Here is a 16,482-nt window from a genome sequence, read left to right as displayed (position 1 = left end):
GGATTTTAATTAAAAAGAAAAAAAATTAAAAATAATAAAAGGATAATGTCTATATTTTTGGTTTTAAAAAGGAAAATTTAAAATGGGAATAAAAGAAATTTAATCTAAAAATTAAAATTAGAGTTCTAAATTAAAAAGATGGAAATAAATAATTAAAGACTGAGAGAAGAGGGCCCGATTCGGAACTTTATGAGGTATTTCAAAATACCTCCCTGCCGAATTTTTCACTGAAATGCGAGTCTGGTCCGAGTTCGGAGACGTGTGTCAGTGGGACCTTAGGTCAAAATTTGGGGTATGACATTTATGAAAGATATTTTCTTGATTCAATATCCCCAAGACATCTCTGCCATTTATTGCCATTTGCTCCAGATTGGGGCCCAACTGAAAAATCAAATGTTCAAAAACAAAATAAATACGAAACATAAAAATAAAGGAAAAAGGGTGTAAATATGGTGGGGTTTACCTTTTCAATACAAAACAGGGGTTGTTGGAATAGCATGTCCTGGTTTTCATCAACCGAGTAAGGTTGTTGCAAGTCTGAATTGTTGAAAGAAAACATTCTTAATGCTTCACAACGATATACATTCAAAGTCTTCAATGAAGGGCAATCTAAAGTATGCTTTCCTTGATAGAAACTCTTGAGATTTGACAAGTAACGCAGTGCCATGATTTTCAATTGGGGGAAATTAAATTGAATTTCCATTGATACAGTTTCTTCCATTGCAACAATTTCCATGACTCCGCAAGAACTTATCTCAAGCATTTCAAGATGTCCAAGATCTGGGCATAGTGAATATGGAAAGACATATAACAAGCTTTGACACATAGAAACATCCACCTTGTGTAAATTTCCAAAGCTGATAATTTCATGAGGATCCTCATTCCATATGTGCTTCAATTTGGGTAAACTAGACAAAGTCAATCTTTTCAATTGAGTGTTTTCTTTTATCAATATTTCTTGTGACTTCATACCTTTCACATCAAACACTGCTTCTAATGAATCGCAATCTTTTACTTCTAGTTCTTCCAATGTCTGTAGCACTTGCATTACATTTGATGGAAAAAGTACATGTGATAAAAAATCACACCTTTCCACGACAAGATGTTTCAAATTGCAGAACACATTGCAATGAAGTTGGCCATACCACACATCCTTTAGCTCAGGATAATCAGATAAGGCTAAGTACACGAATTCACCAAATGCAACCTGATCATTCAAATTAATAAATCAAAAGAAAAATCAAAATTGCTTTTAAGCAATCTTTAATTATGCATTAATATTCTAGCCTACTACAATGCAATTTTTCACCAACAAAATGATCATGATCTAGATAAATAGTCAAATAAATTGATGGATGATAGTAAAATATATACCTTATCACAAAACATTTTCTTTATGGTTCTGTTGAGGTCACCCTCCCAATGATTTCCTTCATCAGTTTGTACATTTTGAAGATTTGTTGTGTTGGTAACTCCCAATGAAAAAAGTTCCATTCGAGGACATTCTTTAACAACTACAACTTCCAGCAACGGAAACTTAATGGGGCATGGGCATGAACAAAATCGACATAGCCTTTGTAAAGAAATTAGTTCTAGAGTTTGTAAACTGCAAAATACAATCTCATTTGTCTCATCTTCTTTACCGTTCACTATATCCTCAAGCCAATTACACATTTTAATCTTCATTGTTGTGAGTTTGACAAGACTCTTCGCTGTTGAATGTGATATTAAATTGATCAACCCATTGCAGTTTGTTACCTCCAAATCGGTCATGTAACTAAAGGTGACTGAGGATGGAACCAACTTTATCATACTGGAACATTGATACACACAAATGGTTTCAAGTAATTGTAGAACTGGGTCCATCTGAAATCCTTCTTTGCATATACATTGAAGCTTGGTCAGGTGCCATAATGTCAAATATTTGACTCTAAGTCGCGGGATAATTTCAGGTTCCTTTTCCGTTCTTATAATTTGTTCGCCTTGGAATAACTCCGTGAAGGAACTCCATTGGACCAACAAACTTTCTAAATTAGGAAATTTTTCAAGAACCAATATGGAAAAGTTGCTTCTACATTGTAGAACTCACTCACGGCAAGGTGTTTGATGTTGTTGAATTGAACCCCTGAATATTGGCTCTGCAATATCATGCCAAAATCTTTTTTGTTCAAATGCAAATTCTCCACATTAGCAAGTACCTGTTGCAAAAACTAAATCAAAACAAAACATTTTGCTTCTATAATTTTTAAAATAATAAAAAAATATTCTATCAATTATAATATTTTTTTTTTGGAAGATTCTATCAGTTATAATAGACATGTTGAATACTTAACTTCAAATTAACAAATCAATGAAAAACAGTTCAAATTTGTACATATATGTTCGGTGCAAGGATGATATTTAATGCTACACTCACCTCTTCAATCACAAAAAGAGGTTGATACGTTGAGTAAAGCACATCATTTTTGGAACTTTCTTGGTGTCTCAAAGGCTCTGCCTTAAATAGCTCTATTGTTGGACATGTGAACAACATGATCGTTTTCAATGATTTACATTGAAGAGAATGAACCCCAACAAAGAATGCCTTAAGTTTGGTCAAGTACTCAAGGTTAATGGAAGTCAAATGAGGAAACACAAATTTAACCATCTCATATGTTCCTTCTTCCTTGGCCACAATTTCTAGAATCCCACACTGACTTACTTGAAGACTTTGAAGTTGCATCATATCTCTAGCCACTGAGAGCGGAAAGAGGCTTATCAAGCTATTGCATCCCACAACAGATACATCACTTAAATTTTCAAACTTCATAGTGTAATGTGGATCCTTTTTCCATACATGCTTCAGTTTTGGAAGATTAGATAGTTTTAATTTCTTCAATTGAGTAGAATTCTGCACCACAATTTCTTCTGCGAATTCACCTTTCAAATCAAAAACTGCTTCTAATGAATTACAATCTTCGACATCTAATTCTTCCAAGTTCATCAGAACTTCTAGCAAGTTTTGATGAAAGAGCACATCAGATAAAAAATCGCATTTATGAACCACTAGATACTTCAAACTCCTAAATGTGTTATGCTCATGTCGGCCATACCACAACTCTTTTAACTCGGGATATTCAGATAGTTTTAAATGCTTGAAACCACCAAATCCCACCTGTTAAAACAATTGTATTGTGAGTTAGTTCAACAAACATAATAGTAAAATATAACGCATGTACAAAATATTTTTTACACACTAATTAATGTAAAACTCAATTTAACAATTCTATTCATTTCAAAGTTAAGGATAATGATTTTTTTCAGTAATGCTAACTTTTAAAATTAGTCTAGTCAAAAGAAATATTAGTAGTTGGTAGTTAGTAGGTAGATTGTTGGTAGCTGGTGCTCCATTTATTTTATATCATTTACGATTTTAATAACTAAATTTTATTCATCAAAAGTATCAACAAAGAAAAATTTAACTGCTCTATTTATTTTCTATCATTTACGATTATAATAACTAAATTTAGTGGGTGCCAAGTCTGGGTAAAAGGAGAGGGTAAAATTAAGGATAATAATTTGATAAAAAAAAAAAAAGGATAATAATAATTTTCTCTACTGCTTTCTTTTAAAATTAGTCTAATCAAAAGAAATATTAGTTGTTGGTAGTTAGTGAATAGATTGTTAGTAGCTAGCTAGTGCTCTACAATCGACTTAAGTTTTTTCTCTTCTATATGTGGATGTAATGTTTCTCAACATTATTTTTTAAACAAGCCTAAAAGTATTCTATTAAGCATGGGCAGTTATAAATTCACAGATTAAACTACTTCTATGGTGTTTTGTTTTATAAATAACCACCTCAAAATATATTTTTTCTTCCCAAAATGATAATTTAAATTATCATTATACTTTTCTAAAAGCTAATTTGTCTTTCAATTGAAGTGCTCACCGTCTGTCAGATCTTTTTATTTTTTATTTTGAATCGGCAAATATTATTGAACGTCATCCCCGTAAGACGTAAGGTATGGACGAAAAAAACACCGTTGGAGATAACCACCTAAAAACACATCATCACCTAAAACAGACTCCAAAAAACAAGCACTGTAAACACAGTATCCACCACTGCCCATCGTCACACTCACCTGCTAAGAACACTCTAAAAAAAACTCCCACACCCCAACACCCAAGCTGAGCCTCATTTCGAAGAGCACCTAACCGATGGATCATGCAGCTATCACAAATCTCGTGACCTCCGATCCACCGAAAGAGCACAACATAAAGCCCAAAAACCAACTTAAGTCAAAGAATGACTCCCGATCTCGAATCAAAAGTGATCGGCCCACTAGACTATATAACCAAATTAGCTAGGCACCCCTCGCCCCCGGTACACCAGAGAAAAACCAAAATTAAGTCAAACAAAGATTGCAACTAGACCTCGACTCCCGATCTCGAAGCCAAATGAACCGGCCCACCGAAAGCCAGCACACAATATGTAAGACGAAAGACATGGCATGCGAAGTTTAAACAACAAACAAATCAAAAGGAAAAGGCTCAACACAACGTGACACTCACCCTTCAAACTCTGTAAACACCTAAACCACCCAAAAGGCATAAACAAGAGCTAGAGACGACGGACATGGACCCTTGAAACATAGGTTGCTTCTAAAGGAAATCACCCCAACAAACACCCATCTCCTCACTTAAAACACCAACCACCACCACACAACATCAACCCTACCTCACTTCACACCCCCTGAAAAAGCTCCTGTTCGCAAAGCGTATCGGCGCCGGATCCATGACCACCAATCCAAACCACACCAAGACAACCCCATGTACACCCACGCAAACCGAAACACCACCACAATCTTAATTCCTCAAAAAAAAAAAAAAAAATAATAACACAGTCCTGATATTCTTGCGTTATCACCGATATGTATAAATCATTTGAGTTAAGAGGTCAACATCACACTGAACAAGTTATTTCAAATTACATGGTTAACTTGATTGCATTCATGTGTTTTTATTTTGGGAGCAGTGAGGACAACTGATAGCATTCAAGAAACCTTTTGTTTACCAATGATATTCACGACATATACATAATCAGATACGTAACAGGATAAAGAAAGAAATCTAAAATTGAGAGACCAAAGGGAGTGCTCATGTAGCAAAAGCTGAGACGGTGAAAACAAAGTCAAAGTAAATAGTATATCACTTTTTTAATTGTTTTACGTGTTTTGTCCCTCAACCATCAGATTGATCCAAGGCCTGTGAATAGTGCAGAAGAGGTTGAAGGAGAGAACCCTGCGGGAGAGGATTCGTGTGCCATTTCTCTTGTATATTGATGTGGTTCCTATTTTAGTGGTATTTAATTATCTTTTAATTAATATTATCAAAAGCATGAAATAGTATAGATTTAAAAAAAGTCGTGTGCACTTTAGCATTTTTCTTAAAAAATACACACTTTTATTTTGTAATTATATATAGTTCAGGGAGCTTTTTACCTTAATCATATTATATTAGTAGATAAATTCGTCTAGTGATTTTCAATATTTTTTCCCACACAAATCGGTTATCCTTAGTGTGTGGATACTAATCTCTCAATCTTTGTGGAATTCAAATCGACGGTAAACTCTCCATAAGAGTTTTAATATTGTTACACGTATAAGACTGGATTCAAACCCACGACTTTAGTTAAATTAGAAGAGATATGTGTCGTCTCATCTAAACGCGTTGGACTGATTTTTCAATATCTTAAACTCCATTTCTTTCGCATCAAACACTGCTTCGGATGAATCACAATCTCTAATAGTTTTTCATATCTGTGTAGCACTTTTTTTTCCTTTTGTTGATAATATCTATGCAGCACTTGTAGTACATTTGTGGGAAAATGCACACGTCTAGGAACTACTATTAGTTTTAAATTGCCAACCAAATAACACATTGTGTTAAAGTTGGTTATACCACAAATACTTTACCTCAAGGTAGTTGAAAAGGTGGAATATTTGAATTACATCATCCAACTTGCTCATTCAAATTATAGTATATCGAATATATATGAACAGGCAGATCAAAATTACTCCCAAAAAAAATCAAAATTACTATTTTTTAACGGTATATATTTACATTGAGCCTGTTTGGTTTGGCTTTTCAACACCAAGAAGTGATTCTACAACCTTCAAAAGTGAAAAATTGAGTTTTTAATGGTGTTTGGTTTGGCTTTTAAGAATTGATTCTATCCTCCAAAAACAATTATCCTTTAAGCTACAAATTAGCTTCTAGCTTTTCTAGAATCAATTCTAAATTAAATTTTCTATTTTGATTATTACAACCTATTATTTTCCTTTATTGCCCTTTATCAATTCTCCTTCTTTTTGTTTTGTAATTTAATTTGATGAACCAAATTTAATTAGAAAACTTAACGAACCAAATTAGCCTCCGAAAAATGTTTATGGTAACGACTTACCAAATTTTGAATTTTTCTTTACGGTGTCCCCATTCCCCCATTCAAATTTACTGTACTTTTTCTTTTACATTTCTTTTACGCTATATTTTATCATTTTTGGCAACTAACTCTAGTATTATTTAACTTAAATATATTTTATCAAAAAATATAAAATATACGAACAAATATTTTGTAAAAATTTTAGGTTAATGATCATATTTATTATGTTTTAAATTAATATATAGAAAATTTATTTATTTAAATTAAATAATATATGTACATTTAGTATTGATCTACATATACATTCGACTAATCACATTTACTTGAATTTAGCTATGTCCATTTTAGTAATTAAACATTCAAAAGCAATTTTGATAAAAACTATCGAAACAACATTCAGTTTGTTTAATCAATTCTGCATTATTGTATCCAAACATAAATCAATTCTCTCAAAATCAATTCTGTCAAAATCAATTCTATTAGAATCAATTATATTCAAAGTTGAACCAAACACACACAATTACTTATAATGGTCTAGCCATCCAAAAAGACTACAAGCTTTTGCAGTCTATATTTGGGTATATGGACTCCATTATAACCTCAAGGTCCATTTCTATGATTTTTCTTTTTATATGATTTTCTTTCTTTTGACACTATGCATCTTTTTTTCTTTTTTTGGGTTAACAGATATTTATCCTCTGTAATATAGGTCATTTCCGGTTTTCCCCATGTAATTTTTTTTTTATTTACCCCCTATATAAAAATTTGTTTTGATTTACCCCGCTAATAGGCCAAACAAAAACAAAAATTTCTTGAAAAAAATTAAAATTGGTTTTTGTTTGGCTTATTCGAGGGGTAAATCAAAACAATTTTTTTTTACACAGGCAAATCAAAAAAGAAATTACAGAGGTAAAGACCTATTAACCTTTTTTTTTTTTTAAGAGTATATTGCGATATAGTTTTAAAATATCCAAATAGTTGTTTTTCCACAAAGTTCCTAACATTGTAAATAAAATCAGCTATTATGCATCCAAACAAAACAAAAGAAAATAGAAACCCAAATCATTATATTGTTACACGAGAAGTAAAGTGGTAAATAAACATACCTTATTTTCAAACATGTTGTATATTGTATCATTTAGGTTTCCCTTCCAAAGCCATTCTGAATCATTTTCTGCAATTTTAACTTTTCGAAGAATTGGTGTACTTATGTTTCCCGCTGAAAAAATCTTCATGCGAGGACATTCCCTCACAATTACTTCCTCCAATAATGGAAACTTCATGAAACACTTACTAGAGGAAAACTTGATAAGACTTGGCAAACATTCCAAATTCAAAATTTGTAAACTAACAAAAGCAATGTCAACATTTTCTACTCCAGTAACTACTTCTTCAAGTGAATTGCAGTCTTCTATATTCAGAAGTGTGAGCTTGTCCAAACTTCGCGCAGTAGAAGTTGTGAATAAATATTTTAGCCCATTGCATTTTGTTACCTCCAACTGTGTCAGATGATTAAGGGTGACGGAGGATGGCATCAAATTTGTCAGACTAGAACAACCATCAACATCTAACCATTCAAGGAACTCAAGAACTGGGTCAATATGAGATCCTTCCTCACATATATGTTGAAGTTTGGGCAATTCATGCAATATCAGCTTTTTTATTTGTGTATGAGTCTTCTCACATATTTGTCCTTTATCTTGAAATATCTTCTTGAAGCAACTCCTTTCAACAAGTAGTGACTCAAGAGTATGCACATTTTCAAGAAACCAATAAGGAAATGTAGCATCTTCAGTGTTATAGCTACTAAAGCCAATCCAAATCATTTTGCTAAAGAGGGCACTTGAGTTTTGGGTTTGCAATATCATGTCAGCATCCGCCTGTGCCATCCTCAATATCTCCAAGTTTGGAATCACCTAAATCATATTTAAACAACAATGTAAAAGAATTCAAAAAATATATATATTATTGTGTGAAACAATAATTACTATTGACTAAAATTTGTCTTTTTAACTTTTGCCAATATCTTTACTTTTTTCAATTTCTTTTGAACTTACATATATCAATTTATAGAAATTATCAATTTTTTTAAATGCCATTGTTAGTAGTTGTTATTTATGTCATAGAAATTATCAAGTAAATCTATAATGTAAAATATATGAATAACTTTTGACATTAAATAGGCTTTGTATTTTTATAAAGTTTTTGGTTGTCTTAAATTGTTCTAAATTTATAAATGAAGACAACTTTAATAATTGTTTGGTAACAACACTTATTTTATAAATGAATACTTATTTTTTGAGTTGTCTTATATTTTTCCAAATTTATAAACGAATGTAACTGTTATTTCAAAAGAATAACACCAACTTTTAAAAAAAAGAATAACAGAATGTTTAATTATATGCATACCTCTTCAGCAATGAAAAGTGGTTGTTTAGTTGAAACAGAGAGTTTATCATCTTGAAAAATTGAGTTTTTTGTAGATAGAGTTCTGAACAAATTCAACTTTGCGCATTTGGTAACACTAAATTTCCTCAAAGATGGACATAGCAGAGTATGATTTCCAGCATAGAAACCACTGAGTTTATCTGAGCCGAAAAGCCATAAAGTAGTTAGTTGATTAAACTCAAATATGGGAGCTTCATTCATGCTAGATTCATTCTCCTCTGCAACAATTTCCTTCATGTTGTAACAATATCTTATGTAAAGTTCCTTGAGATGTGAGCAACGAGTGGCTACGGAAACTGGTAATAGATACTCCAAGCTTGCACAACTATCTACTTCTACATTTATTAGATTTTGAAAACTAAGAATTCCTTGAGGATCTCCACTCCATATCTTTTTCAGTTTCAACAGTCCATCTAGAGTAACCTCTTTCAATTGTGTCGTAACCTCTTCACTGTTATTTTCATTCAAATTCAATTCAAATATCTGTTCAACTAAATCACAATTTGTAACCTCCAACTTCTCAAGCTCATTGTATGTGTTTTGCACTGAAGAAGGAAAAACCACCACAATTTTCTTACAATTGTTCACTTCCAAAATCTTCAATGTTTCAAATTGGTGATGCCATATTGTCTTCAAGTTGTTCATATCCTTCAGTATGATTTTCTCTAATTTCAAAAATTGAACCTATCAATTCATAAATAACCATACCATTAGTAAAAATAAATAAATTATTTAAACTGCAAGTTTAAAATTTATCGACCATACCTCTTTCAATGCATGGTTTCTCTCCTTTTTAGCTATTATTTCCTCCATCATATGACAGTTACTTATTTCAAGGTGTTTGAGGTTCATAAAACTTTCAACCAAAGTAGAGGGAAATAAATACTTCAATCCAACACATTTATCGACAATCAAGCTAGTCAAGTTGCACATAGATTGATGATTGTCATCCCAAATTTGATTTAAATTGAGAAGTGAACTCAATTTAAGGGTATCCAAATATGGAAACTCAACCTACATAAAAACAAATTAACAGAAATCCTTACTGAAGGCATATACACTATATAGAGAATTAAAGAGTAATACAATTTCGGAGAGGAGCAATACAATTTGATAGTTTTGTAGAAAGAATCACTTTTATTATCACATCTATTATAGTTTTGTAGAAAAAATTAATCTTGTTCATTTACTCTTTTTTTGGAACAGTGAATATTAATCTTAGAGTTTTTTAGAACAGTAAATTTTTTTTTTTTTTTTTTTTGAAAACTCTGTATCCGATCAAGAATCGACTAATCCGAGGGGACCAATCCCATTGCCCACTTGCAGGGGCCCCGTTTAAAGCCAGAGCAAGCTCTGTATGGACTTAGCCCACCGAAATTGGTTCCAGAGGGAATCGAACCTGAGACCTCTGGAGGAGCAAACTCCAAGATCCCAAGTCAACCACTAGGCCAACCCCAAATGGGTTAGAACAGTAAATATTAATCTTGTTCGTTTACTCTTTTTTTACTCAATTGTTTTTTCACTAAACGTGCCAATATATTAATTAAGTAATCTGTTTGTACATATCACAAGATTAAAAATTATATCATTTGTATCAAAAGAAGCTAAAAGCAAAATAACATACCTGAGCATTGAAAAATGGTGTAGTAGAAGCATAAGGCTCTAGACCTTGATGCTTTTCCTTACTTCTAAGACGCGTTAGATAATCAGAGGTGAAATTATCAAGTGTCTCCAAATGTTCTAAAGTCAAAGAGCGTAATAGAAGAAACTCAATTTTTTCATCAGTTATATCATTATTTGCACTTGAATTGTTGTCTTCAAACACTATTTCCCTCATAGAATTGCACTGACAAACTTCAATCTTAGAAATTTGGGAAAGTTCTTTAACCACTGCATAGGAGAATAGATATTTTAATTGGATGCAATTTTTGACTTTGATAACACTGAGATTTCCAAAAGAAGTAGTTGAAGGTTGACCATGACATATATGCTCCAAGTTTTTAAGACTGTGAAGTACTAGTGTTTCCAAGATGGGAAAGGACACATGGATTTGATTCCTCTTATATTTAGAGTCAACAATGTGCTTCATGTTTGCATTATTTTGGACGTGGAGATGTTTCAGAAATGGAAATCCTTCTCCATTTAGTTGATAAAGCACATTTTGAATTCCACCTACATCATCCAAATACAAATTCTCAACACCTTTAATCAATGCTTTAATTCCATGCTCCAAATGTATGTTTGTACCAAGTTTGAGCATCAATGTTTTTAAGGTTCCATCCTTAATGTCAGACCAGTCCCATACATCTCCGATAGCTATTTTATATCTTTCCAGCTTCTCAAACATCAATCGCAAGTCCCTTGGCAACATCCAAGCCTCACGAATTTGTAATTCTAGAGCTGTCAAGTTGGGTAGCTTTCGAAGCTCAGCAATACTAGCATTTTCAGTTTGAACTGTTGAATTAACATCCCAATTAATAGAGGTATTTCCCATGTACAACTCCTCCAATTTAGTCAAGCTTGATATGATGTTGGGTGGGACAACTTCTATTCCTGAGTGGCTCAAATCAAGCATTCTCAATTGAATCAATCTCCCTATTTCTTTTGGCAACTTGATCATCGAAGATTTCCACAGACGAAGAATTTTTAAATTTTGCAAAGCTTCTATTGCTTCCATATTTTCTAAAATGCAATGATCCAAACACAATGTTTGAAGGCCTGTTAGCAACCGAAATGATGTGGGTAATGATGACAACTTCAAAGACGTCAAAGCTAGCGCTCCAAGGCTTCTCATACCCTCAAAAAAGGTATCGGGGATTTCTAAAGATTGATTCTTATTGCACAAATAGAAAAGCTTAACGTTTGGACAATCAATCGTTTGAGGAAGCTCATCATGCATATAAAGAACGATCTGCATACACCTTTTCAAAAAATCCTTGGTTGGCCATTTCTCATCAGATTGTTTTCTTATAAATACATGTTTGTCCCTACGTGCTACGGAGATAGCAAAATCACGAACAAAGTCATGCATATGGATCTTTGCATCTGTTTTAACTTCATGCAAAAGACAAGTCGCCTCCAAAGATTTGATTATTGTGACTAGTTTGTTTCTTGCGTCATCCACGGTATGCTTCAATATGTCTAACCCCATTGCAACTTGGAGAAAGTACTCCACATCATTGCCTGACAGTGATGCAAAAAGTAAGAAGAGAGCCCTCATTTCATCACTCTGCAATGATTTGTAACTTAATTCCAAAGCAGAATAAGTTTCTGCATCCATCTGATTTGTATCATCATAACTTTGTAATTGTCTGAATGCATTTTTCCAAGACTGGATATCCCTTTTATTTTTCATTGCACCCGCTACCGTCACTACCCTAAGAGGCAAACCTGCACATTTTTTGGCAACTTGAAATGGTATACCTTTCAAATTTCTATCTTTAACCACATCCCCAACCATAAATTGAAACAAGCTCCATGTCTCGTTTTCACTCATAAGTTCAACTTTGAAAGTAAAATCCTTTGGAACATCCATTTGAAGCAACACTTCCTGATTTCTACTTGTCATCAACAATTTGCAACTTTTATGTTCTTTGCCAAATGGAATCCCAACAATTTTCAAATCAAGTTTGGTCCATACATTATCTAGAATGATAAGGATACTTTTCTCCATCTTGATTCTCTGCCTTAGGCGTTGTGCTCTGCCAAGAATAGTCGTCTCTTCGAATCGTAGATTCAAAAAATCTGCAATCTCATCTTGAATTAATTTGATGTTTGGATTTTTCGATACTTCTGTCATAACCACATTATTGAACAATTTACGTTGCTTGGCTATTTGAGCAACTTTCTCCACTAGAGTGGTCTTGCCGACCCCGCCCAGCCCATAAAGCCCAATGTTGCATGAAGTAGGATCTGCTAAAGCCTTCACAATGTCCTCCTTAAGTGACTCTCTTGTGTCATACTTTTCACCATCTCTTGTTGGGAATGAGGCTACTACATCCAGAGGGGGAAGGTAACCAACTTGATCAAAAATTCCTCTACCTTGAACTTGGAGAACATCTTTTGCAATTTTTGTGGCTTTCCTACTTAATTGATGACGTAAAACCAAGTTGGGGAACGACGATGCTGAGCACCTAACATTGAAACGGCGAGGGTCATTTTGAAGGCAATTCGCCTTTTCAATGACCTCGTTCACTTTCTCCAACCAATTCAGAACATTTTTTTCAATTTCTTTACCATTTCCCCTTTCTCTTTCCACCGAATGGATCATTACATCTCTTGCAGCTTCAAGGTCTTCAACATGATCCTTTAATACCTTAAAATTATCTTTGTAGAATATCAAGTAACTTGCTTGACGTCCAATAGGCACAACGGTATATTCTGCTATTTTTGCAACAACAGAAATTAAAATTTCCATTGATTTTCGTTTCTTCTCCTCTTCTTTGGGACCTGAGTCAAAATCTGAAAGTGAAAGTAAAATATATTGTATGGATGAGTGCAAAAGAAGCCAGGGAAATAGTTGGAAATGTGAGGACATTAACGGAATTTTAGTTTCTACCCTTAAAATATTCGAAAATTATTCTCCTTCCCTTTTGTCGTACACCCAACATTCCATTATTTTTTTCTCCATAAACTCAACCACTTTCCTTCCAAATTTTTGCTTTGTATTTAATTTGATCAAAAATTTTGATGAACCAAATTAGCCCCAAAAATTGCTTATGGCCATGATTTACCAAACTTTGGTTTTCCTTTACGGTGTTCGAATCAGATTTCTAGTATTTTTTCTTTTACCCTTTTTTATGCTATATTTAATCATTTTCGGCGATTAATTATAGTATTATTTAACTTAAATATATTTTATCGAAAAATATAAATAATATGGACTAAAAGTAGTGATTGAAAATTTTATAGGGACTAAAAGTTGAATGAAAATTTTAAAGGGATTAAAACGAAAAAATTGATATATTTCTTTTTTAAAAGAGAAAAATTGATATATTTATAGAGACCAAAAACATATTTAACCCTTAATTATTTTTATGTTTTTTAAGGAACCTTTAATTAATTTATGTTTTCTTGGGTTTTTTTACAAAATAATAGAAAGCGGTACTCTGCACGTGATTGATACACAGTCTCCGATTATTAACCCAATGAAAGATAATTTGACAGAACAAAAACTCTCAGGGAGAGTTTGCTGACAATTTAGATCGCACTAGACTTAAAAGATTAGTCTCCTGTCAAGGTTTCTAGGTTGTTATTTTGTTATAATTTTAAATAAATAGATAGCATCTAAACTCTATATCTTGGTTCTGGTTTGTAGCTAGATCTAAAATTAAGCAAAGTGTTAATTTTTTTGTTTGGTGTTCTAAATTCTAATCCTTTGACTTGTCTTCAAAGTGGTTATCATTACTTTGCAATAGGACTGAATACCCTTTATACTCACATTAATTCATTTGCATGTATAAAAAAAATTAAATTACTAAAAACAAAGATCATTAGGCCTTTGTAATAGAACATGAATCTCTTAATCCTAGTGATCTTAGCTCAGTTGGTAGAGATATTATATATTATATGCAGGGGTCGGGGTTCGAGCCCCAGACACTCCACTTCTCCACAATTTAATTGTGTGAGTTCTAGCCACTAAACTACTTGACAATAAAAAAAAAATAAAAACATGAATCTCTTACCAATGGAACAACTGGTTCTATATGCGATCTACAAGACTGATGCAAATTGTCTTCAAAAGAAGAAGAAACTAAATGATCTGCAAACAACAATAACAAAATATTAAAACAAACTTCAATCACAAATTGCAAAATTTTAAAGGCTTCAAAAAGAAACTAATGTGTACCTGTAACCCAATCTCTTCACTATTAAAAAATACAGAAAATATATGATATAACTTTCCATCACTATTTTTGAGTTTTGGTTTTTTGTTTTCTTTTTCTTTTTTACCATAGGAATGAGAATAATGACACAAATTTGAAAGACAATCAACCAAGCTATATTTTGTTTCAGTTCAAAAGCAATAAAAAATCTAAAGAAAAATCTATTTTGTTTCACACTCTCCGATAAATATAATAATTCATATAGTCCCAATGAAAAATCTAAAGAAAAATAAATAAATAAATTTAGGCAGTGGAATACGTCGTCTTCGCATCACATGATGCACATTAATTTTCACATAAACATAATATTAATACTAATTGCTACACTACAATGAAAATTAATAAATTAATTTAGACAGTGGCCATATTTTACTTCCCCAACGAAGTCTATAGATAAATTAAGAAAATTGTTGTTGACACATGAGGTATGGCTGAAAAACACAAGTAAAATACTAAAATACTCTTCGGCAGTTTCAAATCCATATTATGAGAAACTACTCTTAACATTTTCAAATCGAAGCTATTTTTAGTTTTTTTTTTTTTTTTTAAGTTGTAACAAAGAGACACAATGCTCTTAAAATTGATTTTTTTTTTTAAAGTAATTTTTTCTTAAAAAAATAAAATAATAAATGGCCCCTAAATTGTTTTAATTGTAAACAAGTAGTCATGAACCTCTTACCTGGATTATGAATCAACGGAACAACCGATGCTATTTATGCAAAATGGCCTTCAATCACAAATTGCAATTTTAGATGATGCGATCTAACAAGACTCATGCAAAATGGCATCAAAAGCAGAAACTTAAAATCTGCAAATAACAACAAATATTAAAACAAACTTCAATCACAACTATGTTAGTGAAGGAAAACAAATAAATTAATGCGTACCTCTAAAAACTCCAACCTTTGAAATGGAGAAACTATGAGATGGGTTTTAGGAATTGAGAAACTATGTTTGGATTTAGAATAAACTATGTAGTAGATGCATGCTTACTGATACACAGTCTCCGATAATTCAAATACTTATTACTAACCCAATGAAAGATAAACTAATTAAGTTAGGCAGTGTTCACATGTGCACATGATGTACACTAGAAAAATAAATTAATTAATGGAGAATGTTAACCGGTGTTTCCGGAATATTGGTTAAACGCTAAATAAAGTAAGTTTTTATTAAAAAGTAATGTAATTATTATTTGGTAAAAAATGACAATTTATATTTCTAAGACAACAATTCTATTTATAGATTTCTTAACCCGTGCTCCGGAAGACCGGTTAACAAGCAGTGTTCACATCACATATAGATAAATGTAATATTAACATTAACTTTTAATAAAAGTTTTTTTTTTTTCTAAGCATGGAGTAAGGGGCAGACATTAGGATAAACATCGACATCCAAACTAGTTTGCCACTTTGGAAAACCTCTCTTATATGCTGTCAAACTCTAAAATTTTATTAAAAAAAAGGGAAAAAAAAAATATATATATATATATATAAGAAAAAAAATGTGAGAGCAAACAACAACAGTCCAAGGGAATCTGCAATTATGCAAACTAACAATGGCTTATGTGACAAAAATAAAAATTAGGGTCCTGTTAACCGGTGCCTCGGGGGCACCGGTTAAGGAATCCAAAAAAGGAAAATTTGAATTAAAAGTAACACTTTTTTGACTTTGAAAAATTGATTACACAAATTTCAATACAAAAGCTACTATATCTGCTTTCGTGCC

General features: G+C 32.3%; 1 protein-coding gene across 1 annotated transcript; it reads right to left on the bottom strand.

The window, feature by feature from the left end:
• Window positions 1-209: 209 nt before the first annotated feature.
• On the bottom strand, window positions 210-15,783 carry LOC25480124 (uncharacterized). Its single transcript, XM_039826677.1, has 11 exons — window positions 15,642-15,783; window positions 15,434-15,562; window positions 14,554-14,630; window positions 10,494-13,330; window positions 9,635-9,883; window positions 8,831-9,553; window positions 7,528-8,337; window positions 2,417-3,154; window positions 1,375-2,198; window positions 464-1,207; window positions 210-381 (listed from the first exon to the last, which is right to left on the bottom strand). Exons 4-9 carry the CDS (start codon window positions 13,284-13,286, stop codon window positions 2,028-2,030), a joined length of 5,484 nt encoding a protein of 1,827 aa, XP_039682611.1. The 5' UTR covers window positions 13,287-13,330; window positions 14,554-14,630; window positions 15,434-15,562; window positions 15,642-15,783; the 3' UTR covers window positions 210-381; window positions 464-1,207; window positions 1,375-2,027.
• Window positions 15,784-16,482: the final 699 nt, after the last annotated feature.

This window comes from Medicago truncatula, chromosome 1 (assembly GCF_003473485.1).
Source record: "Medicago truncatula cultivar Jemalong A17 chromosome 1, MtrunA17r5.0-ANR, whole genome shotgun sequence".
Lineage (NCBI taxonomy): Eukaryota > Viridiplantae > Streptophyta > Magnoliopsida > Fabales > Fabaceae > Medicago > Medicago truncatula.
The sequence above is the reverse complement of the archived record's forward strand: the minus strand, read 5'-3'. Positions and strand labels throughout refer to the sequence as shown.